This window comes from Oncorhynchus mykiss, chromosome 22 (genome assembly GCF_013265735.2).
Source record: "Oncorhynchus mykiss isolate Arlee chromosome 22, USDA_OmykA_1.1, whole genome shotgun sequence".
In the NCBI taxonomy this organism is placed as follows: Eukaryota; Metazoa; Chordata; class Actinopteri; order Salmoniformes; family Salmonidae; genus Oncorhynchus; species Oncorhynchus mykiss.
In genome coordinates this window covers 18176923-18203276 of record NC_048586.1, presented here as the reverse complement: position 1 = coordinate 18203276, position 26354 = coordinate 18176923, and the positions used below count along the sequence as shown (strand labels likewise).

The 26354-nt window shown below is 42.1% G+C and overlaps 1 protein-coding gene across 4 annotated transcripts in view; it reads right to left on the bottom strand.

The window, feature by feature from the left end:
• Nucleotides 1-26354, bottom strand: part of kalrna (kalirin RhoGEF kinase a) — a 284612-nt gene that overhangs the window by 182854 nt on the left and 75404 nt on the right. For all 4 annotated transcript variants that reach the window (XR_005038797.1, XM_036958909.1, XM_036958910.1 and 1 more), the window contains exon 2: nt 1553-1627. Coding sequence is in view for 3 of the 4 variants with exons in the window: in XM_036958909.1 (XP_036814804.1) it covers nt 1553-1627 (75 nt within the window). In the remaining variant the exon portion in view is untranslated. The remainder of the gene's footprint in view (nt 1-1552; nt 1628-26354) is intronic.

The window sequence follows — 26354 nt, the reverse complement described above, 5'->3', positions numbered from 1 at the left end:
ATTGTGCCATTTGGGACGCATCCCATGTGGAGAGATGCATGACCAGATTGATGTTGAAGTACAGTGCACGTTTGTTTATCCCCGGTGCTCATGGGACTTTGTGAGCAGCACCAGGAAGGCAGACATGGAGGCAGGGAGGCAAAGCAGCAGCGCCCCAGAGGGAGGGCATGGAGGGAGAGGGGGGGCATGGAGGGATTTTGGTGGTGACAGATCTTTGTTGACACTTTTTGGAAGCACCAACCCCCACGGATGGCAGTGCTCCCCCGTGCTTCTCCCTCCCCTCGACTCTCTGACATGTCCACCAGTCTGTCATCCTCCGTGTGTGTGTATGTGTGTACCACACACTGGGCCTCGTCAAGAGAGATAAGGCCAACAATATTACTCTACTGCTGCTGGGGAAACCTCTGATGTATTTTGGGGAGAAAAAAAACATCAGTGAGATGCATGCCAGAGTAGTCCCATCTCCCAGGGGAGAGAGAGCGAGACGGAGAGCAACAGACAAAGAGAGAGCGAGAAAGAGGGAGAGATGAGATATCTATTCTCAACAGCTCAAAGGCTGCCTTAAGTTAACAGCCTTGTGTTTATTAGACTAAATGAGATTTTCTCTATTTTACATGGCGTTTAGCCATACAACAGCGCTCCAGTCAGGTCCAGTTCCCCGCCAGCTCTCTTTGCCAGCATTTTACCTGGTTACCCTGTTCATTGAGAGATGAGTCAAAAACCGTTTTTACATCGGCAGTCATGACCGCAGTAAAATTCCACATGACCGTTGAGTCACGGTTATCTCCTTTATGCCCTCTGGACATGTGTACACCATCAGGTCCTAATGGCCTGGTACTCAGGGCTCTATTGTCCCTCTGATATCAATGCAAATGCAATCACAATTCACATCAAAACAGTATTGTGCTTTTAAAACGCCCCTCGCTGTGATGATCAATTTGAAGAAAGAAGTTCAACAGCAGGTTGAAACTGAGTTTAAAACATGGTCGTTGTGGATGTTGTTTCAAAGCCTAACTCAACGAAATGGACAGCTGCTTTCTAAGGTGATGATTAATTCAAAACAACCATACGCATATATTAGAGCTTATGCATATGCATAGGCTTATGAGCCTATGCAAACTGAATAAAAATTATGATTGCGCCGTTATACAATACATAGCCTTCCGCATATTACGCACGAAAGAAAAACAGAAAACAAAATAAATGTAAGAAGTCTTTGGTACATAATTGGTCTGTGCACTAATGAAGATGATAGTGTAATAGGAAGTTCCCGCACATGAAAGTTGTTTTGCCGATGGTTAAATGTCAACATGCTTGTCATGTACTACTAATCATGCTTGTCATGGGAATTTCCTCAGCACAGGTCTGCCAAGAACACTGACAGCCAGAACAGAAAATATCTTCATGATTTCCAATAGTGGATTAGTCAAGATGAAGCATCACAGGCTGCAAACCAAACGGCACCCTATTTTACCTATGTAGTGCACTACTTTAGAACAGGACTGATAGGACTAGGGAATAGGGTGCCATTTGGGACGCGAGACACACTCACCTGACACAAAGGCCACTTTCTCTTTCAGCACAGGCAGGACATCAGATGCCTTAATCCCATCATTCCTGAAGGACCCTGGAGAAGAGAGACAGATCAGGACAAGATTCAGATAATCAACTTTCATCTTCTGTAATCTCATTAAGAGATTTACATTCCTGGACAAATGGAACACCTAACTACAGGCTGATGATGATAACAGAAAGACAAGCTCGGTGTTCTTCTTAAAGTTATTCCCAGACCCTGAGAACTTTTTTTCCCCTCCAACGTTTTTAGAAGTAATTGGATGTAATGATGATGTAATTGGAACAGGAATAAACAACGATACAACAGAGAATTAGGCCGGACAGCATTCTCTGCTAGAGGACTCTATAGTAGGGTGACCAGATGGTGGCCTGTCCCTGGCTGGAGCTGTCCCCAGAAATGTCCCCGTTTTTTAACTGTGCGTTGAAAACAGACTGCAAAGTGAAAAAATATTTAACGTGGCAAGAAAGACCGGGCAGCAGAGCCTACCGGTTGATGTCTCAATCGCGTTGTGCTTGTTTAGGCCAACAGAGGGGGCTGCTGGCTATAGAAGCTTCATTCACTCTTCTTCTACTAACTACTTGCTCGCGCTAGTTTAGAAAAAAATAATGTGGAAAACTTGTCCAGTGTCAAGTGAATCCACAACATCACCACAAATGTGTTTTCAAGCCAGGTAAGTTACAATTGTTTGAGATACTAGCTAGTGATGTTATAATGTCACAATGTATTATATAGATAGATGATCTGCTCTGTAAGGTTTTAAATAGGTTATGCTAGCTAACGTTAGCTATGTAGACTAAGTTATCTAGCCATGTTAGCATGCAGTGGACGGGCTATTTTGAAAATATGATTATATTAAATGAATGCACAATTCATTTTGGGAATATTTATTTGTATTGAAATGGTTTGGCATTGCAATAAGTGGTGTGAAAATATATTTAGACATTTTCATGGATAACGTTAGCATAATGTTTTCTGTTAGAGTGGATAGGAAGGAGAGGAGGAAGATGGGATAGGAAGGAGAGGAGGAAGATGGGATAGGAAGGAGAGGAGGAAGATGGGATAGGAAGAAGAGTAAAGGGGATGAAGGAGGAAAGGTAAACAGAGCCTGACAATTTATTATTCCAAACAATGTTTTTGAGATAAAATACAAAAAATGAGGCAATAGGAATCTGTGAACCAGAAGTATTTTTTATCTAATAGTGTACTATTTATTATTAAAGATTGGAGAGTCTGACGGAAAAATTAAGTGACGCAAGGAGAATGAGGTGGAAAGGTAAAGAGAAGGAAAGGAAGAAAGAAAGAGAAGGAAGACGAGTGAAGAAAAGAGAAGGAGAAAAATTGGAGGAGTAGAAAAAGTTAAGAGAGTAAGAAGAGTGGCACAAGGAGAGTGAAGATGAGCAGACAGAGGAGGTACAATGGCTCTTTCGCAGAAACGGAAATAACATTTTAATGACAACATGCGATAATTTCCATTTATACATTCAGGTCAAGACGATAGAATGGTTCACTGCACTCTTTGTAATTCCTCTTTTTCAAATGGCATCGGGGGGAAGAACGGCAGTGGTAGAACATCCATAGACAACAAAACATAGCCTCTCTGATTGCCCGTGTTTGTATGCCCTCTGTCACCACATTCTTCAAGAAGGTAGAGCCTTCCCAAGAAGAATATGATTTAGCTGTGCAGGAGGGTCTTTGCATACCACACTATGCAACACAATCATAGTTACAGATCTATGCACTGCCCAGCACAACTGACACAGAAGATTTATGAGCCAAAGTTCACATGTGCTAGGACAAAAAATGTGACGCCATAGTGAGTAACATGTTAGCACCATGGGTAACTACTTTGGTAACACAGGACCTAGACCAGGTTGAATTTGTGGGACACAAATTCAATCATGGGAATGTAAAGCTGCTGCCAATAGTAGTCAGTTATCGTAAGATATATGATGGCAGCACGTCTGTGGAAACAAAACTGCTTGATTTTGTTGAATTGAAAGGAGAAACAGCAGAGAAAATTGCAACGGAGTTCCTGGTGATCATCAACATTTAACCTGGAAAACAAAGTTGTGGCGTTCTCTGCCAACAACACAAATACCAACTTTGGAGGTCTGAATAGGCTGGGGAGGGTCAATGTCCATACCAAAGTTTAAAATGCTCTGCAGCGGGAGGTGATTGGCTTAGGTTGTCCAGCCCGCATCATTCATAACACGGCCAGAACAGCTTTGGATATGATTCCCCATGATGTTGAGTACCTGCTCACAAAGATATTTGGATATTTTCACCATCAGAGTAGAAAGACAGAAGAGATTTTGTGAGTTTGTTGGCCAGGAGTACCACAGCATTTTCGGACACAGCAATGTTCTCTGGTTGTCCATGCTCCCTGCTCTAGAAAGAGTCCTGAAAATGTATGTGCCATTGAAATCCTTTTTTCTTTCTGAAGACAAATGCCGTGTTGTCCTGCGAACAATATTAGAAGATTCACCTACTGAACTTTGTCTGGCATTTGTCTATGGAAACCTGACCGTATTCAGTGACACGATCAAGATGCTTGAAGGCCAGGACCGCTGTGCTGTGGAGTCAGCTGCAATTCTGAGAAACATTGAGGCAAAATTGAGGCAGAACTTCATTCCAGTTTTGATCAGAGGTCTTTTTTTGATCAGAGAGCTTTCTCAAAACATCCCAAACATTCTTCACTACGGCTGTGAATTACTACCAAGCATGGAGGAAGCACACAGATAATCGAAAATATTTACATTGTCTCCTTCTAAAAACACGACCTCAGCAAGAAGAGTTCCAGAAGGCAGCAGCCACACTGCAGAAAAAATGCCCCAATGTGACCATCAAATTAGGATGCATTGTTTGACAAGGTTACTGGCCTGCAAGAGTTCTTAAAGGGGGGATCGCTTGAATAATGGAAAACATCTGAGACACCACTCAGTCAGAGATGGAGCACGGTGGTTACCCACTTCAAAGAGAATGACATCCCACACACTAACCTGGCTAGATTAGCGTCTGTTGTCATGTGCTTACCTGGAAGTAATGCACCAGTCGAGAGAGTGTTCTCCCAAATGAATGATATATGGACAGCAGCAAGAAATAGGTGCACTGTACCTACCATCGAGACCATGCTTATTGTGAAGACAAACTTCAACCTCCCCTGCCAGGAGTTTATGGAGAAGATGGCCAAAGACAAAGCAATCCTGAAGAAGATACATTCTTCTGAGAAATATACAGATTAGGTTGGTATAAGTATATTATCTAGTTACCAATCTCATCAGCATCTTATTTTTTTATTATCTTGTTAAGTATTTCACATATACTATTGTCTCTGTTTTTTTAATTTTGATCATGTTCTCATTCTACCAAGACTACCTGGACCACTGAATGGCTGTTCAGACGGGACAGTTCTGTCTTGTCTGTAGTGTTTCTGTAATATAGTTGTTTTCTCTGTCTGTCACAGTGTGCCTGGAATTGTCCCCCTTTGTTATGTCATAGATAATACCATTGGATATTTTAATGATATATTGACCGGCGAACTGGAAATGTCCCCGGTTTTCATTTCAGAAATCCGGTCACCTTACTCTATAGTATACACACATCACCGATACAAAATGTATAGCGATTATACCAGTTGAAGTTGGACGTTTACATACACTTAGGTTGGAGTCATTAAAAATCATTTTTCAACCACTCCACAAGTTTCTTGTTAACAAACTATAGTTTTGGCAAGTCGGTTAAGACATCTACCTTGTGCATGACACAAGTCATTTTTCCAACAATTGTTTACAGACAGATTATTTCACTTATAATTCATTGTATCACAATTCCAGAGGGTCAGAAGTTTACATACACTGAGTTGACTGTGCAGCACTGTAAAGTAGATTTTCTCTATTTTACATGGCGTTAAGCTTGTTTTTATAACAGCGCTACCAGCCAGGTCCAGTTCCCCGCCAGCTCTCTTTGCCAGCATTTTACCTGGTTAGCCTGTTTATTGACACGGCTAGCTGCATTGTTCTAAAAGGTATTCTGGCCAGCAGCGTTGTATTAATGAGCATAGTCATGGATATTTCAATCTCCTCTCTCCAGACATGGGTTCAAACTCTATTTTAAATCATTTCAAATGTAGCTATGCTTGATTGACCTTGCCTGCGGCAACAGAGCCAATAGCGTACTTGCAAAACTGCAAATCCCAAGACTTGTTGTCTCTCAAAGACATCGTTACAGTTTTTGGTAAACTAGCTTGCAAATTTTAGCCATATTAGTATAGAAGTGACATCAGTCAAAACAAGACATAGTATAAAGAACAAGAAACTAGCTGAAACAAGCCACCTATAATTCCCCAGATGGAAGCTTCTTGTGATTGTTGCTAGCTATCTGGCCATTCAGATATCTGGCCATTGGGGCGGCAGGGTAGCCTAGAGCATTGGACTATTAACCAAAAGGTTGTAAGTTCGAATCAAGTACAACCACCATGGGACCATGGGACCACGCATATCGTTCAGGATGGAGATGTTCTGTGTCCTAGTGATGAACGTACTTTGGTGCGAAAAGTGCAGATCGACCTTGTGAAGATGAGAGCTGACAAGGTACAAATCTGTCGTTCTGCCCCTGAACAGGCAGTTAACCCACTGTTCCTAAGCCGTCATTGAAAATAAGAATTTGTTCTTAACTGACTTGCCTAGTTAATTTGGGTCAAAGTTTTGGGTAGCCTTCCACAAGCTTCCCACACTAAGTTGGGTGAATTTTGTCCAATTCCTCCTGACAGAGCTGGTGTAACTGAGCCAGGCCTCCTTGCTCGCACACACTCTTTTCTGCCCAAAAATGTTCTATACGATTGAGGTCAGGGCTTTGTGATGGCCACTCCAATACCTTGACTTTGTTGTCCTTAAGCCATTTTGCCACAACTTTGGAACTATGCCTGAGGTCATTGTCCATTTGGAAGACCCATTTGTGACCAAGCTTTAACTTCCTGACTGATGTCTTGAGATGTTGCTTCAATATATCCACATCATTTTCCTGCCTCATGATGCCATTTATTTTGTGAAGTGCACCAGTCCCTCTTGCAGCAAAGCACCCCCACAACATGATGCTGCCACCATCGTGCTTCAAGGTTGGGATGGTGTTCTTCGGCTTGCAAGCCTCCCCCTTTGTCCTCCAAACATAATGATGGTCATTATGGCCAAACAGTTCTATTTATGTTTCATCAGACCAAAGGACAATTCTCCAAAAAGTACGATCTTTGTCCCCATGTACACTCTCAAACCATAGTCTGGCTTTTTTATGGCGGTTTTGGAGCAGTGGCTTCTTCCTTGCTGAGCGGCCTTTCAGGTTATGTCGATATAGGAAACGTTTTACTGTGGACATAGATACCCTTGTACCTGTTTCCTCCAGCATCTTCAGGTCGGTTTGCACTTTTCGCACCAAATACGTTCATCACTAGGACACAGAACGTCTCCATCCTGAGCGATATGATGGCTGCGTGGTCCCATGGTGTTTGGTGGTTGTACTTGAGTACTATTGTTTGTACAGATGAACGTGGTACCTTCAGGCATTTGGAAATTGCTCCCAAGGATGAACCAGACTTGTGGAGGTCTTCAATTTGCATTCTGAGGTCTTGGCTGATTTATTTTGATTTTCCCATGATGTCAAGCAAAGAGGCACTGAGTTTGAAGGTAGGCCTTGAAATACATCCACAGGTACATCTCCAATTGACTCAAATGATGTCAATTAGCTTATCAGAATTTTCTGAAGCCATGATCTCATTTTCTGTAGTTTTCCAAGCTGTTTAAAGGCGGCACAGTCAACTTAGTGTATGTAAACTTCTGACCCACTGGAATTGTGATACAGTGAATTATAAGTGAAATAAACTGTCTGTAAACAATTGTTGGGAGAAATGAGATGTCCTAACCGACTTGCCAAAACTAGAAATTTGTGAAGTGGTTGAAAAGCAAGTTTTAATGACTCCAACCTAAGTATATGTAAACTTCCAACTTCAACTGTATATATAAAATACAAAAAAAACATGTTTTTGAAAGCACTGGGCCTTTAAATGTGCTGAGAATGTTCCAAAGCCAAGCAACTATCCTGCACCATTCCCAGAAAGTTGTGGGAAGGTTATATGCAAAATAACCATAGGACAACCATGCTCTCATCAAGCTCTAAGAAACATATGGTTCTCAGAACATTATGTGCTAGCTGGGATATAACAATAGTTTCTACCACTCTTTCCTCTCATTGACTTTGCACCACATACAGACTTGGTAGTCACACCAGTGCCCGGCCACTTTCCTCAGGCTCTCTCTCTTGATCTACTCAACCGCACAAAAACACAGGGGAAGAGGCGAGGCAAGGGCATCGATCATAACACAGCAGCTAGTACAATGAACGAGCTGGAGGATGAAGAGCAGCGTGATGTGGAAAACACACAGCAGCACTGAATCATCTGTGTGTTCAAGCTCATGTCTACAAACAACAGCGGCTTCTCATCTGATTAATGCTTATATGGGCATTCTGGGATTTGAAAAACAACAAAGCAGGCACCCCGCCACTTTTATTTGGAAAAAGTTGGGGTATGGGGCAGCTGAAGAAATGTAACTATTCTCAAATTCATAGACAGAGCTTGAGATGCATTGCCTGGCTACCCATCCACATCGCTCCTGGCCAACTGAGGTTTGTTCTCCACGATGAGTGGATTTGCCTCCCTCCCTGATGATTTCTAGAAGGCAAAAACATTCTGACCGTTCTGATTGGTCCTACAAACCGATTGGGCCAGAGTCGGCCTACATGATGACGTTATCAACTTTCATACTCTGATTGGTTCAATTTGCTAGACGATCCAATCCCTAATTCATTTGTTTTGTACAGCGCCCTTCATTATGAAGTCAAACAAATAACTTCTTGGGTGGCAGTTTCAGACTGAATGTATGTAGTGATCAATAGAGCAGCAAAATTAAATTCAGCAATGCAAGGACACCATCCGTGATATCAAAATCAACCAAAAGTTGTACTAATCCCAGATAGCCCTTTTAAAACTGGACAAAATAGACAGGAAAAAGTCTACTACTCAATATTTGCAGAATCATCTGACCAAAATATGCAATGATTTGTCTTGACCAATATAGAGCACCCAAATCAGAGCATAGCATATGCACGACATCAATGACCAAGAAAACCGCCCCGCAACGAGTCATTACATCTAGATATTAGAAAATATCACTTGTCCCTATGGCCCCACATTGTTTGAGCAATAAAGTCTCTCTCTCTCTCTGTCTTTTTCCCTCTCTCCCTCCCTCCCTGCAGGACTCTCAGTTCCTTCAGCTGGACGACCGTCTGTTGTGTTATGAAACCCAGTGTCCAAAAGTGGCAGGATTTAAGTGTACATGTCCACCATCGCCCGCTGTGGCTATGAGACACCGCGTTCTCAAAGAACATGATTTACCAAACACAGTCTCCAAAGAACATTCCAGAGTATCCAGAGTAGACCAAGTGGAGTGATAGCTCAACAGTACAGAGGAGCCAAGAAGAAGAAGAAGACAGGAGGACTCTGTAGGCCTCTCAGAGAGAGAAAGAGCTCACCTCCCATGGAGTTGACTTCATGTCTTACTGCCTGTTCCTGACATGGCCTGTCAGACGGCTGAGGGCCGTAGCACCAAGCAGGATGGATTCCCATTTGTTTTAATTTGACAAAGGCTGTTTCTTCTCAGTTTAGTGGAAGACCCTTGTCCTCCCCGAGCGATTAACCCAGCCCATTGGAGTGGAGCAGTCTGCCAGCAGAGGCAGGCAGACATCCAATCCCACAGAACCCTGTAAAAACATCTGTCCTGGGATCCATAGAGTGGAAAGGAGGAGAGAAGGAGGATGACCCAGCTCTGGATATCAGATTCTCCCTATTTCTTCACCTTCTAACCCGGGTGACCATAAAACACAAGAGACATTCTTCATCCTGGCCTGTGGTGCTCTACGTAAAGACAGGGGAAGTGCACTCCACAGGTACCACCTGTCCATGGCACACTACATCTTCAACATAATATTCCCTATTTAGTGCACTACTTTGTAATCTTGGTCAAAAGTACTGCTTTTTTCAAAAGGAAAAGTGTGCCATTTGGGACGCATAACAAATCATAGAAAAATACTTCAAATACTTCAACCTGATTTAAAAGATGTTATTACTCAACAATGACCGCAGCTAAGTGTGTGTCACAAACATCAGCCGGTCTGCTTTTGAAGTTAGGAGTAAATCATTAGCAGAGCAATCTGTTGCCTCACTAATCCTAGTGTTGACAGTTGGGGGGGGGGCACAGGGACCAACAGGACAGGACATCAGAACAAGTTCATGATAGAGGGAGGGAGGGAGGGAGGGAGGGAGGGAGGGAGGGAGGGAGGGAGGGAGGGAGGGAGGGAGTGTGCCCTTCCCAGTCTCTGTTGTCTCTCCAATCTGATTCTGATACCTTTCATGGCATTCTTTATGCTTACAACCTTCCCTTTGAATGATTGCATTTAAACCTAAAACCTTTCCTCCATCCCTACGCATGTTAAATGTATTGCTGGGATTAAGTGCCTTCCTCGGAGCCTGATACAGACAGCAATGAAGGGGTGGATATGTTTGGACACTTTCCAAATTCCCTTAGTGAGTAATTACATTTACCTTAAACACACCAATTATGACTGGAGGAGAGGCAATGATGATTGAGCTTGGAAAAGCAGCAGACACATCCAATCGGTCATACAGACTAAGGATGTGTCGCAAATGGCACCCTATTCCTTACAGTGCGCACTACTTTTGACCTCTATGGGCCCTGGTCAAAAGTAGGGCACTATGTAGGGAATATGCTGAAACAGTGAAGGAACTGAGGGTCAATCACTGGACACTGCAGTTTGTGCATAGATGGCCTGTGCCACCTCTGATTAGAATCATTAACAAACACAAGAACAGATTATTGTTTTCATACAGACAAGAGTGATGTAAAGCTGATTTCATAGCAACACACAAGGGGTGTATTTATTAGTGCACACCGTAGCAAAATGTTTTGTAATGGAAAACATTTTGCAACAAAAACTAAAGTTTCTTATTGGATACATTCAGTTAGATCAGCCTTTTAAAAAAGATCAGATGTGATTTGATCAATTAGTGGGAAAAAAATCAGAATAGGGCCTTTGGAAACGCACCCTTAAAAAGCAACGAATCCATTTGAAAACAGCCTTTGGCATCAATTTTATTTTAATTTTACCAGTTAAGAACAAATTCTTATTTTCAATGACGGCCTAGGAACTGTGGGTTAACTGCCTGTTCAGGGGCAGAACAACAGATTTGTACCTTGTCAGCTCGGGGGTTTGAACTTGCAACCTTCCGGTTACTAATCCAACGCTCTAACCACTAGGCTACCCTGCCACTAAGTGTAGTGGATTTACACCCGGTAAAATAATTGTGGTAACAGAATTTCATCATCGGTCCCTAATCTGTAATACACAGAAATGCATAATTATATGTATGTCATTCTCTTCGTGGTGATGTATCCTAATTAAGGACACAAAGGCAGAAATATCCAATATCCTCCTTTGCATATTTGGTTATTTAAAAGTTTAAATGGATTAAATTGAGCTTTTTTGTCACTGGCCTATACACAATACCCCATAATATGAATTTTTACAAGTTAATAAAACATTTATAGCTAAAATGTCTTGAGTCAATAACTATTAAGCCCCTTTGTTATGGCAAGCCTAATTTAGTTCAGGAGTACACATTTGCTAAACAAGTCACATAATAAGTTGCATGGACTCACTCTGTGTACAATAATAGTGTTTAACATGATTTTTGAATGACTGCCTCATCTCTTTACCACACACATACAATTACATGTAAGGTCTCTCATCGAGCAGTGAATTTCAAACACAGATTCAACCACAAAGACCAGGGAGGTTTTCCTATGCCTCGCAAAGAAGGGCAACTATTGTCGATGGGTAAAAAAAAAAGAAAAAAAAGCAGGCATTAAATGTCTCTTTGGGCATGGTAAAGTTATTCATTAGACTTTGGATGGTGTATCAATACACTCAAGTCACTACAAAGATACAGGGGTCCTTCCAAACTGAGTTGCCGGAGAGGAAAGAAATCACTCAGGGATTTCACCATGAGGCCAACAGTGGCTTTAAAACAATGTTTCCTGAGTGGCCGAGTTACAGTTTTGACTTAAATCTACTTGAAAATCTATGGTAAGACCTGAAAATGGTTGTCTAGCAATGATCAACAACCAATTTGACAGAGCTTGAAGAATTTTGAAAAGAATAATGGGCAAATCCAGATGTGGAAAGCTCTTAAAGACTCACAGTTGTAATCGCAGCCAAAGGTGATTCTACAAAGTATTGACTCAGGGATGTGAATACTTACGTAAATCAGATATTTCTGTATTTCATTTTTAATACATTTTCTAAAATTTCACCAACCAAACATTATCACTTTGTCATTATGTGGTATTGTGTTTAGATGTAACACATTTTGAATTTAGGCTGTAACACAACCAAATGTGGAATAAGTTACTCTGTTTAAGTTTGGACATTAAAGTATAGAACAGTAGAATTCAGTACAGTAGTGTTCAGTAGAGTACAGTAAAGTAGAATTTCAGTACAGTACATTATAGTATACTCAACTCTGGTGTGCTCTACTGTCTACTGTACTGAACTACACTCTACTTTTCTTTAATGCACTATGCTTTATTTTTCTCTGATCCGGATCAGACCAAATCTGAACCAATCATGGACGTCCATGTTTGGGCCAAATGAAGGTCGGTCCAGACATCTATGAATGTTGAAATAAAGGCTGGTTCGGACCGGACCAAAAAACAATGTCTGTGGACGTTGAAATCAAGGCCAAGGCAGACTGATCAAATTTCAACAACTTTCCAACGTCCATGGACGTCCGGTGTCGGTCGGTGCTCAGTGGGGGAGGATGCTGATTACAGTAAATGTAGAGAGAGGGGGCTCAGTAAGAGGGGGCATAAATTGGAGAGAGAGAGTTATCCAGACTTTTCACCGTTATCAGCTGAACATAACAATGGAAGAGAGGACAGTAGCAGTTTAAACAATTGTGGTTTGAGACTACTATGATTTTCCATTGCAGAAATTCCATTACGGATTTGGTAACAGAATTCCGTGTTTTTTTTTACCCCTTTTTCTCCCCAATTTCATGGTATCCAATTGTTTAGTAGCTACTATCTTTCTACAACTCCCGTACGGGCTCGGGAGAGACGAAGGTTGAAAGTCATGCGTCCTCCGATACACAACCCAACCAAGCCATACTGCTTCTCCCTCCAACCCGGAAGCCAGCCGCACCAATGTGTCGGAGGAAACGCTGTGCAACCATGGACTGCACTGTGCCCGGCCCGCCACAGGAGTGGCTGGTGCGCGATGAAACAAGGATTTCCTTACCGGCCAAACCCTCCCTAACCCGGACGACGCTAGGCCAATTGTGCGTCGCCCCACGGACCTCCCGGTCTCGGCCGGTTACGACAGAGCCTGGGCGCGAACCCAGAGTCTCTGGTGGCGCAGCTGGCACTGCAGTACAGCGCCCTTAACCACTGCGCTACCCGGGAGGCTGAATTCCGTGTTTTAAACACGTAATATTACCTAGACAAAATTGATATCAGTAAAAACACTCCACCTAATTGATAGGTTTGTTACGTCCGTTGTTAGGAGACCAAGGTGTAGCGTGGTAGGCGTACATTTTACTTTCTTTTTCAAATGACACCAAAAGACAACAAAATACAAACGAAAGTAAAGTTCTGCAGGCTCCACAGCAACGATGCAAAAACAAGATCCCACAAACTGAGGTGGAAAACAGGCTGCCTAAGTTTGATTCCCAATCAGAGACAACGATAGACAGCTGCCTCTGATTACTTCTGTGAATTTTCAATATCCTCCATCCTCATGAGGGAGAGAAATTTGATGAGATAAGTATGTGGGGTTTTGGTAATGTAATTTCAAGGCACTAGGAAATGTTTCTTAAACTTACAGAAGGCAGAAGAAAACTAAATATACGTGTTGATATTAGTTGGCAGGGGTCTTTATTTCAACATCATTGGATTTTGATGTATTTGACTTATTCTGGTAAATATTTTCTAAGACCCCGTTTCCACCAGAAATCAATGCCTTTGCTTATTTCTCATTTTTAGTATGGAAAATAGTGGGAAAATGTACAGTATATATGCCTTAATAAAAAATAAAGAATCTTAGCTTTCATTTGACACCCAATTTGACATATTCCTATAAACTTCACGTTGGTGGTCATGGGTGCTTTTGCATGAAAATGGCCTAATCTAACCTAGAAAATCAGGCATTTCATATTTATATTAGGCATGCTCAAATTATATTAACAAAACAACAGAATTAGGCCTACATGCACTGGCAATTCCAATAAATGTTTTTCCACACTGTTCACCTTACTGTGAAGTCTCCACAATGTGATGTTTTAATAGACTAGTGAACTACTACACCAAACACAGTATTAGCCTGACAACTGTCTGAGACAATAAACAGAGGGCACACAGACTGTGGCTGCATCCCGAATGTCAACCTTTTAGCCTACATAGTGCGCTGCTTCTGACCAGGGCACTGTGGCTGCATCCCGAATGTCAACCTTTTAGCCTACATAGTGCGCTGCTTTCTGACCAGGGCCCATGACCAGAGCCCTATGGGCCCTGGTCAAAAGTAGTGAACTATGTAGGGAATAGGGTGCCATTTGGGACACAACCAGACAGTCACCATGGCTGAGCAGAGCTAGACAGGCTCCTTATCTCCTTGTCTTCTAGCTGCACTGCTGCTTTCTTTCATCTGCCCTCCTCCAGAAACACCCTTCTATTGGCTGTGACAACGGTTTCCCATGGCAACGTATCCACAAAGGAAACCAGGTCAAGCCCCGCCACCTCCCTCTGAGATAAAGCATCCAGCTAGAGACCCAGCCCCAGCCTCACCACAATTACCCACCACTGTGGGGATTTTATATCGCTGCTGCTAAATTGCTAAATTTACCATGGACTTTCCAGACAGAAAAAAGGTCCCTGCTCCCATTTTAAGGGGGGGGGGGGGGGGTCACAGAGCAGACACAGGCCCGGCCTGCGACACGACCCAGCCCGTAAAACCCTTTATGGGGTAATGATCAGAGAACAGCGAGACCAAATTGGTTTGCATCCGATCCTGAAGACGGAACAAAAAAGCTCTGTGTCTAATCCTTTACCCAGAACACACTGGGTTGAAGACAGTAAAACCCTCATAATTACATCCCCATTTATTCCCACAAAATCAACTTTGTTCAATCGCAGTGTTATCAAACGCTACATAAAGAGACAGGGCGGGCCACTGATTTCTAGAACATGCCTGAAGCTCAAAAATACTTTTGTTTAATGTACCTATACAGCATGTTGGGTCAATGATAGCATATATTTCTAAATACTCCATTCTGCAGTCTGCAGTATATCACTCCAAGGTAAATCTTTCAGACATTGCATGTCATATGGGCTTGTGAGACGTGGTTCATTCAAGAATGAATACCATCAAAATTGGACCAAGTGACCATATGACCATACCAGATATTCATTTCCCAAGGGCGGCTTTTGAACAAGATGATTTTTAAAGCCAAGAGTAGTATAGTATTCGATGGAAGTAAGAAATCATTGTCATTTGGACATGCTTTGGCAGCAGCATGTGTGTGCTTTCTCAAAGCGAAATGTTCAGGTCTTGAACTTACAACAAAACGAGAGCCCCACAGTAGGATCAATGCCAATCTATTCTTGCTGTTAGAATACTCTCCACATTCCTAAAAAATTACCCAAACCAGAGGAGCAATAAAATATTACAATGCAGTCAAATTAAACTTTGAGAAATCCTTACAATGCAGAGGCCTCTACAGTATGCTAACAATCATTCTGTCATAGCATGGTAAAATATCTGAGTGGTACATGCAACCTCGCCATTTTAAAACGGGTATTTTTCCATATATAGACAGGTGGTGTTTTAATTAAATCAACTATACATAGGCTACTGAGCTTGTCTGATGCTTTAAGCACACTGTGATTGTATAATTAAGACAACCAAATGACTCAAGAGGGAGCCAGAGATCAAGATAGCCTAACCAGAAGAAAAAAACCTCCACCTCCCCCTGCTGCTGGCCTTCTGCCATTATGTTCCCGCAAACTTTTTCGTTTGGAGTGCCAATTTATCTTACCATTTCTACCGATTGCATGCCCGTTATGATTTTCATATGCATATTTTCTTGGAACAGTTTCATGTCTTTTATAATAAAGTCTTTGTTTCTGAAAATCATTGTCATGTGATTAATACAAATGTAAATTAAAATTATACATTTAAAATACTTTTGATTGCCATTGTCAACTATGTAAATATAGCATACATAAAGCCAACAAATCAAAACATTGCAGGCTGCAGGTAGAAAATATCCTGATGAAAAAAAAATCACATTGACTACATATGTCTGCAAGGAACTTGAAACATTTGATCAACTATCAACTTGGTCCAGCCCTAAGCTTGTTCTAAAAAACTTGCAACATTGTATAAAATACTCTGGACAAATATTCTGGACACTCAGGGTTTCCGTGAGCTCTGGAGACACATCTATAAGCTATTTGCGCAAGGGATAAGAAGTAATCAGGTTCACCTATTTTATGACGTTTCCACCGGATCAGAGCATGACATTTCTTTCCCTTTTCACCACCAAGTGGTTATTGAAAGGAAGAGAGCTGGAAATATGTTTCAAATAGGCTATATTGAGGAACTATTGTCAGTCTCAATGGATGTAAAAACAGACGTTGTTTACTTCTTCTTTGAGGTGATGAAAAAATTACTTTGAGAAGCACCACAGCCTATTAGTGGTGGTGAGTTAAAACAATCAGAAATACTATTAGATCCCAAAATAGGCACATTTATAAGCCTACATTTGTGCGCAGACCAGGTATCCAAGGCCTACTTCTATGAGTAATCCAGGGCGCGTCTTTACTCAACATTGACAGGGGCGCTCCAAACAAAACACAATTAATCAATTGACAACTCGTAAAAGGAATGAAATAAACCAAAATGTGTTTCACACAAGTGTAGCCTAGGTTGTGCGTTCTGCAAACAACATGTCAACTTCGATACTGAATGCATTAACAGAAATGACGTTAACCAAACAAACATTGTAGATTAGAAATTATCGGTAAATGTATGGTAAATGTACTACTGGTGCGTTATCCCCGCGGCCTCCGCAATGGTTTAGTCCGATGAGTCAGGCGTCAATCAAGACGTGCAACTGATCGACTAAACCATTATCTGTCGACCAACAGCATATCAGACTCTATCTTTAAAACGTATGCCAAACAAAAACGATTGATTTCAAAAGGTTAGCAAACCATACAACTCTATACACAAGGACTACTTTGAACAATTTCCACAGAAAATGTCGCAAAAACAAATGTACTTTCTCCAGAACATTTGTATACTTTTTAGCCAGTAGTTATGAAAATAGCGCTCACATGCCAAAAGTGGTCCCTGAAAATTGCGCAATACATACATATCTGCAGATATGTATGTGCATCACATCATCTCTCGCTCCGCTGTGTGTGCATCTTGCTAGCCGTCACTCAAATAGCGAGGGGTTGAAGCTCATTGGCTAGAACTAGAATTGCTACGGGCTGGCCCACGAGGGAGAAAATGTCAGTAAAATGGTGCCGCACAGCTTCCAGACAGTCACTTTCAAACACGCGATTTCGTGGCTAATTGAGGTAAGACCATAATTCTGCTAATAGATTTACACATCCAGCCCAAAGTGGGAAGTTTAAAAAATACTCATAGTCACCAATGTTCCAGAGCATGTTTTTAAATATTCAAAGATGTCTGCAGAAAGAATGGGGGGCCAATCTATTTTGGTTATTGAACTACAGTAAGTGAAGTGGATTTATGCCAAGAGTGTGCAAAACTGTCATCAAGGCAAAGGGTGGCTATTTGAAGAATCTCAAACGTAAAATGTTGTTTAACACTTTTTTGGTTACTACATGATTCCATATGTGTTATTTCATAGTTTTGATGTCTTCACTATTATTCTACAATGTATAAAATAGTAAAAAATAAAAGAAAAACCCTTGAATGAGAAGGTGTTCTAAAACTTCTGACCGGTAGTGTATTTCTCTAGAAGGTGTCTATCCTCAGATTCTTAACTAACTCATCAATGTTCTTTTTAAAAGACAGCTTTTCATCTATCCAGATGCACAGATATTTGTGAGCAGGGACACGATCAATATGGATACCATCCAAAGTACGTATGCTTAAATCATTAGTTATTTGTATGTGCTCTAGAAAGCAACATATGCTTAGTTTTACCTGCATTCAATATTCAATTCAGGTCAATAAAGTTTTTCTGTAATATAATGAAGGCAGACTGTAGTTCAGATAGAGCCTGGTCAACCGTGGGGGCAATAGCATGCACAACAGTATCATCGGCATACAAATGCAGGTTACAATTTACAGACTATATTGTCGATATTGCTAATATAAATAGTAAAAAAAAGTACAGGACCTAGAATTGATCCCTGCGGGACACCTTTAGTAATGTCCAGGAAACCTGATTTAACACCATCAATAGATACACATTGAGTTCTATCTGTCAATAAATGTTTAAACCAGTTACATGAAGCCTGATATAGGCCAATTGAGGAAAGCCTCTGAATTAGCAGAGTGATCAACAGTATTGAACACATTTGGCAGCTCAACGGTGCCTTTTATCCATACAGTTAACCACATCATTTTTACCTAGGGATGCAGCAGAGAGATAATGCTATGACCGTGTCTAAAACCCGACTGATGTACATTTAGAATACATTTCAAAGATAAGAAAGATCTTAGCTGAGAATTAATCAAGGATTCAAATTTTTTTGCTAGGCAAGAAAGTTCAGAAATAGGGCAATAATTATTTAGGTCACCACCTTTGTGAAGGGGGAAGTACATGGGCCGCCTTCTAAACCTTGGAGATAGTGCCAGATATACTTGTCGGGTTAAAAATATGGGGTTAATGATTCAGCAATCAGGGGGGCAGAGAGCTGCAGCACAAATGGATCAAGCATGCAAGCCCCAGTGGATTTTTTTTAAAGCAAGCCATCTTGCACATCACAGATAGTAAATTGTTCAAATGAGGAGTTGATGGGTTAACCGTTGAGTCAGCTAGAGGCTGGCAGAGGGAAGAGCAGTCGATTGACTGACCAGGGTCAATTAAACCACCATTTCTCTCAAATAAAAAACCTGCCGAGATGATAAAATTATGATTAAAAGCATCACTTATCCCATTCTTCTCAGTTATTATGCCGGAGTCAGACAGATAGTACATCTGTTTCTCAATTGTCATAAAGATGCCAGTCCACTACAGAGTCAGTTTTCCATGCTTTGGCCCAGGCCTGATTTCAGATAGATCTAACCCTTGGTTTTCTTCTGATCTATCTTTGACTCTGAATTGTTTAAAAGGGGTGAGTTTATTTGCCAGAAGAATAAATATGGAGGATACATTTCCTTGAGCCAAGTCAGGGTCAGAAATACAGGAGATAGTGGGTAAATCAGAGTAGACCATTTCATGTAAAAACCCTTGAGGATAGTACTTTTTTTTTAAGCATTAGCATTTTGGCTGTTTCATATCTGTAATACATACTACTGGACAATGATCACTGAAATCATATGCAAATACTCCACTTGTAACGATGTGCGCTCAGAGTCGGGAAGCTCAGGGAGTGAGTGTTTTATTAAAATAAACGGAACATAATACAAAACAGGAACCGCTAACCACGCAGACAAGACACAGAAACAAAATAACGCTTGGGGAGGGAACCAAATGGAGTGACATATACAGTGCCTTGCGAAAGTATTCGGCCCCCTTGAACTTTGCGACCTTTTGCCACATTTCAGGCTTCAAACATAAAGATATAAAACTGTATTTTTTTGTGAAGAATCAACAACAAGTGGGACACAATCATGAAGTGGAACGACATTTATTGGATATTTCAAACTTTTTTAATAAATCAAAAACTGAAAAATTGGGCGTACAAAATTATTCAGCCCCTTTACTTTCAGTGCAGCAAACTCTCTCCAGAAGTTCAGTGAGGATCTCTGAATGATCCAATGTTGACCTAAATGACTAATGATGATAAATACAATCCACCTGTGTGTAATCAAGTCTCCGTATAAATGCACCTGCACTGTGATAGTCTCAGAGGTCCGTTAAAAGCGCAGAGAGCATCATGAAGAACAAGGAACACACCAGGCAGGTCCGAGATACTGTTGTGAAGAAGTTTAAAGCCGGATTTGGATACAAAAAGATTTCCCAAGCTTTAAACATCCCAAGGAGCACTGTGCAAGCGATAATATTGAAATGGAAGGAGAATCAGACCACTGCAAATCTACCAAGACCTGGCCGTCCCTCTAAACTTTCAGCTCATACAAGGAGAAGACTGATCAGAGATGCAGCCAAGAGGCCCATGATCACTCTGGATGAACTGCAGAGATCTACAGCTGAGGTGAGAGACTCTGTCCATAGGACAACAATCAGTCGTATATTGCACAAATCTGGCCTTTATGGAAGAGTGGCAAGAAGAAAGCCATTTCTTAAAGATATCCATAAAAAGTGTCGTTTAAAGTTTGCCACAAGCCACCTGGGAGACACACCAAACATGTGGAAGAAGGTGCTTTGGTCAGATTAAACCAAAATTTAACTTTTTGGCAACAATGCAAAACGTTATGTTTGGCGTAAAAGCAACACAGCTGAACACACCATCCCCACTGTCAAACATGGTGGTGGCAGCATCATGGTTTGGGCCTGATTTTCTTCAGCAGGGACAGGGAAGATGGTTAAAATTGATGGGAAGATGGATGGAGCCAAATACAGGACCATTCTGGAAGAAAACCTGATAGAGTCTGCAAAAGACCTGAGACTGGGACGGAGATTTGTCTTCCAACAAGACAATGATCCAAAACATAAAGCAAAATCTACAATGGAATGGTTCAAAAATAAACATATCCAGGTGTTAGAATGGCCAAGTCAAAGTCCAGACCTGAATTCAATCGAGAATCTGTGGAAAGAACTGAAAACTGCTGTACACAAATGCTCTCCATCCAACCTCACTGAGCTCGAGCTGTTTTGCAAGGAGGAATGGGAAAAAATGTCAGTTTCTCGATGTGCAAAACTGATAGAGACATACCCCAAGCGACTTACAGCTGTAATCGCAACAAAAGGTGGCGCTACAAAGTATTACCTTAAGGGGGCTGAATAATTTTGCACGCCCAATTTTTCAGTTTTTGATTTGTTAAAAAAGTTTGAAATATCCAATAAATGTCGTTCCACTTCATGATTGTGTCCCACTTGTTGTTGAAAATACAGTTTTATATCTTTATGTTTGAAGCCTGAAATGTGGCAAAAGGTCACAAAGTTCAAGGGGGCCGAATACTTTTGCAAGGCACTGTATGTATAGGGTTATTAGTAAGAATTCAGTAAATCAAGCAGGAGTTAACAGGGTTTTCACATTTAGCCGTGTGGGTTTTAAAATAAATCGAGTCAGATTAAAATCAATGCATATACTCTTACATTTATCTGATGCCAGGGATAGACAATCCAAATTCAAAACCCCTAAAATGTCCAAATCCATGGACACAAAGGTGTCAAACACTCGGATATAGCACCAATAGCATCCGCCACGGCAGCAGGGCAGCAGTAAAATCCCAGCAACAAATACATGTGCATTCTGGTTTATGGATGCACAACCAGGAGCTCAAATTTCTTGGGAATTTAAATATTTAAAGATTGGGATGCCATGAAATTAGATTTGACATATATGGCCACACCTCCCACTTTCTGTAATCTGTCACATCTAGGTATGTTATAATATTTTACTTCAATGTCCTTATCAGAGACAGACCTATTTAACCATGTTTCCCGAGAGAACCAGAATGTCTGAGTCCTGCTCCCAAATGTTAATTGTGTCCATTTACTGATTTTTTGATACTTTGCACATTTAGGTGCATTGCCCAAGCCCTCTATGAGATTTAAACTCAGATTTAAACAGGCACAGGGTCATCTGCAGTTATTTGTTGAGTGAGCTGAGACTTTTGCCAAGGTCCTTAGCCAACCACGTGAGAGCAGAGCAGAACCCAGCATTTGACAAACCTCCCTCAAGTTGCTGGATGCAAGGGGCTGGGGCAGCAACTGGGAGAGCAGTGTCGGCAGAGCTCAGTCCACCCAGATCAAGCTCCTGCCAAAGGAGTGGAGCCACGGCAGGGGCCGGAGTGGTTGCCAATGCTCCCTTCTGGGTGTGCACAGGAGATATTGGTGTGGCTCCTGTTGCAAAGCTGGGGCTGCCATTAAGAGCGGGAGTGTCCCAGGCCTGTCCTGGGGGTGGGAGTAGGGAGGGTAACCAAAACTTGCCTGGGAGGGAGGTTGTGGGGGGAATTGAGGAGGGTTGTATGGAGGGCAGTGTGGCTGGCGAAGCTCCAAACTCTGCATGGGGCCTCTTTGACTGCATATGGCATGGGCATAGAGTAACTCAGTGTGTCTGCATGCAGTTCCTGGGAGAGAAATGGTGGAGGCTGGTGGGGGGGGCAGTGTTGCTGGCTGTTCTCTAGTCCCTGTGAGGTGCTACTGGATGCAGGTCTAAAAGGAGTGTCTGATTTGTCTCAGGGAGTGGGTGGCTGGTCTGTTGCTCCTGTGGGGAGAGGTGGACTGGCCAACCAGAGCAACATCCTTTAACGTTCTAGTGAAGGTTGGAACTGCCTCTTTGTACAGGTGTACATTGTCGTAAAGATAGTGCAGGCTGAGGGTGGGATGGTGGGCCAGGTGTACATAGTCGTAAAGATAGTGCAGGCTGAGGGTGGGATGGTGGGCCAGGTGTACATAGTCGTAAAGATAGTGCAGGCTGAGGGTGGGATGGTGGGCCAGGTGTACGTTGGGCCATAGCACACAGTCCCAAGAGAAGCTGGTATTTACCCTCTGGTTGGTGGCAGGGTGGAATTCTCTCCTTTGGAGGGGTAGATATATCTTCACAGGGGGGAAGATGGTGGAGGCCCTCTCTATCTCTCCCCTTAGTGATGTGGCCACCCTCTCTTGTTGGGCACGCAGGTCGTTGGTCCCCGTGTGAAAGATGATATGGCTTGGGGAGCCAAGTTAGGCCACAGTCAAGAGCTCCATAGCGCTCTTTGTTTAGGGTCACCATAACTTTGCCACCTATTTATTTGGGAAAAGTTTATTCTCTAATATAAACTTTCCATTGGAGTCCATCATTACAGTACAGTACACTGTACTAGTGTGCTCTACTGAACTGAACTGTATACTCTTATTTTTCCTTTACTGTGCTGTCCAAACTTGTGAATCACAGATGTTAAGGCAGCACGACATGGGCAAAAAATATCTAATTGCAATTGCCCCCAAATAATGGAAACACTTGAGTAAATGAGGGCTATAAAATATATTGAAAACAGGTTCTTCCACACAGGTGTGGTCTTTGACCTTGAGTTAATTAAGCAATTAACATCCCACCATGCTTAGGGTCAATCTGGACAGTTTTATCTCAATCTCTTCATTCAAAGACTCAATCATGGACACTCTTACTGACAGTTGTGGCTGCTTTGTGTGATGTATTGTTGTCTCTACTTTCTTGCCCTTTGTCCTGTTGTCTGTGCCCAGTAATTCTTGTGCCATGTTTTGTGCTGCTACCCTGTTGTGTTACTACCATGTTGTTGCTATGTTGTGTTGCTACCATGCTGTGTTGTCATATGTTGCTGCCTTGCTATGTTGTTACCTTAGGTCTCTCTTTACGTAGTGTTGTGTTGTCTCTCTTGTCGTGATGTGTGTTTTTGTCCTATATTTATATATTTTTTTATTTTTAATCCCAGCCCCCATCCCCGTATGAGGCTTTTTGCCTTTTGGTAGGCCGTCATTGTAAATAAGAATGTGTTCTTAACTGACTTGCCTAGTTAAATAAAGGTTCAATAGAAAAATAAATGTTTAAAAATGCTGGGCAGGCCCTTATTTTAGCCATTATTTTGGCTACCATGGCTATGCCCCCGTAGGCCTCCATCCACAGGGCACGTGTGGTCACTGAATGGTTTGATGAGCATGAAAATGATGTAAACCATATGCCATGGCTGACACCAGATCTCAACCCAATTGAACACTTATGGGAGATTCTGTAATATGCCTGAGACAGAATTTTACCACCAACAAAACACCAAACTATGGACTGTATTGTGGAAGAATGGTGTCGCATCCCTCCAATAGAGTTCCAAACACTTGTAGAATCTATGCCAAGGTGCATTGAAGCTGTTCTGGCGGCTTGTGGTGACCCAACGCCCTATTAAGACACTTTATGTTGGTGTTCTCTTTATTTTGGCAGATACCTGCAGACCAAAACACTTAGGTGAACTGTTGGATGCATATAAATATAATGCTTTACATTAAAAATTGATGTGTGTTTGGGATATGACAAATGGACGATTCTTCTTAACATTTAAACTGCCATTTTGTTATCAGTTTTCTGTTAAAACGATACGAAAACAATCATGCAATTCCACGTGAATTCACAAGGCAGACTGTCTACATCTCGCTCCCCGTGTATAATTTATGCTGCTCGCGCTCTTTGCTTTTCACAAGAGTGGCTGGTGGAGCTTGTTGTCGCTGTCGTCCAATCACAAGTCATCAAACCGCCACTAGGCTACAGTCATAGAGCTAGAGCCTGTGCTAAGTCATTAGGAGATATCTGGCAAAAATGACAGAACTAAAAGTCATATGAGAACGACAGACTACAACAGCAAGAACCAACAGGTAGTCTGCTACCTAATCATCTGAATGGAGTTGTCGTTATTTGCTGTAGGATTCGGAAGGGGAAAAAGCACACACTTCCAGTTATGTAGTCTCAAGTAGCCTCCTCGTGACGGAGAGAAATTAGGGAATATCTTTAAGATATGTGGGTTTTTTGGTAACGGAATTACAAGGCACAAGGCAATGTTTCTTAAACTTACAGAAGGCAAATCATTTCCCCAAAAGAAAATATAATGCTGTTGCTATTAGTCTTCACTTGTTTTCATCTCATTTTAATACCTTTTAACACAATGTGTTGCAGAGCCCATTTCAAAATCGGTTTGACCATAAATCAAAGCCGTTACTTATGCCAAACCCCTATGGAAAAGGGTTCATCTCCCCAAAATATAGCCTTCATTTGATATGTTCATATGAACTTGTTGGTGCTCATGGGTCCCTTCACCTGTAAATTACCTTTACTAACAAGGACACACGTGTGAGCTGGAGCACATGCATCCAACAGAGAGTCTCCAAGGTTTAGATCAGAGCTGCTCTTTATGTTGTATCTATGCCCAGCCAGCCTGCCTGGAACGGAGGCAAATGTCACAGCTGCCAATCACTCACTGGTCGTCTCAGCCTAAGAAGACTAAACCAGGGCCCAGCCTGTCAGACCTCCTCACCCAGCCACCCAGTACAACAGCACCCAGGGGACTACCCATTTAGGTTCCCGCTAACCCCTAACCACCAGCCTTAGAGCCCCGGGAGGAAGAACACTCACACGCCGCAAAGCCAACCCAGACTGAAGAAAAATAGAGAAAAAACACACAGGTCAATGCTGCTAGTCATAACTTCACTACAGCGCCCATATAATGTTGATTTTATTAACAGCCAGACTGACAAGTCAACTAACAAGATATACACCTTTGAGGTTCGCTGGTTTCTGCAATACCGCGAGTCCTGGATACGAGCCAATATTTTACCACAAGTCCTAACTAAGATACAAAAACCCTGTGGACAAGAGAGAGAGAGAGACAATATTGATGCACCACTTGGTTAGGTGTTTTAACAGAATATTTAGGGCTTGCTCCTCAGGGTGGTACAAATGTGTCTTGTGCTAGAAAATGTTGCCTGGGAAATCAACACGCAGTGTCCCACTAGGCAAACACTGACGGAATCAACGTTGTTAGCACCTCATTGAAGAAAACGCGATGACGTTGAATCAACTTGGAAAACTTACTCGATATGCTGGAAGCCATCAATGTAAGGGAACTTTTAACCTAAATCCAATGACATGGTAACATTGTTGTTGATTTAACATTTCATTCAAGTTAGTTGACAACTCAACCAAATGTAAAACAAAACTAGACGTTACAAATGATGCCTGGAGCCCAGTGGGGCATTGTCCTTACACTGCCATTAATGAAATGTGACAACCACATTTGCCTTACAAAACAACCTAACAATGTCAATGAAATGAAAGGCCACAATCCCTTTCATCGGGCAGCCTTCTTTTACTGGAAAGAGCAAGGACTCGAGAAAGAAGCAGGGAGAGGAATGGGGGAGGGAGACAGAGAAAGAAGGGAGGGGGGGGGCTCGCTCACTGGCATAGGCTGAGCGACAGCGAGGGAAAGGCGTCTCGGGCTCAGAGGAAAAAAACGCATGCAAACGACAGGTCATAACAAGTGAAAAGCACGACTCCGTCTCATAGAAATCAGGTGGCAAGTCCCTTGAGCAGAGTGCTTCAGATAAGCTTTATACTGTAAGCATGAATGACGAGACCATTGTTGCATTTTATGTTGAAATGTTTTCGTAATGACATCAACAATCTCTCTCGCTCCCTCATTTATGCAGAGAAGAAGAGGGGAAATGGACAGGAGAGGAATAAACAGAGAGGGGAGTATGAGTGCAGAGGAGGGAGGTGTGTGTTAAAAACATTCCCAAAGAGCTCCAATACAACAAGAACATGCTGGGTGC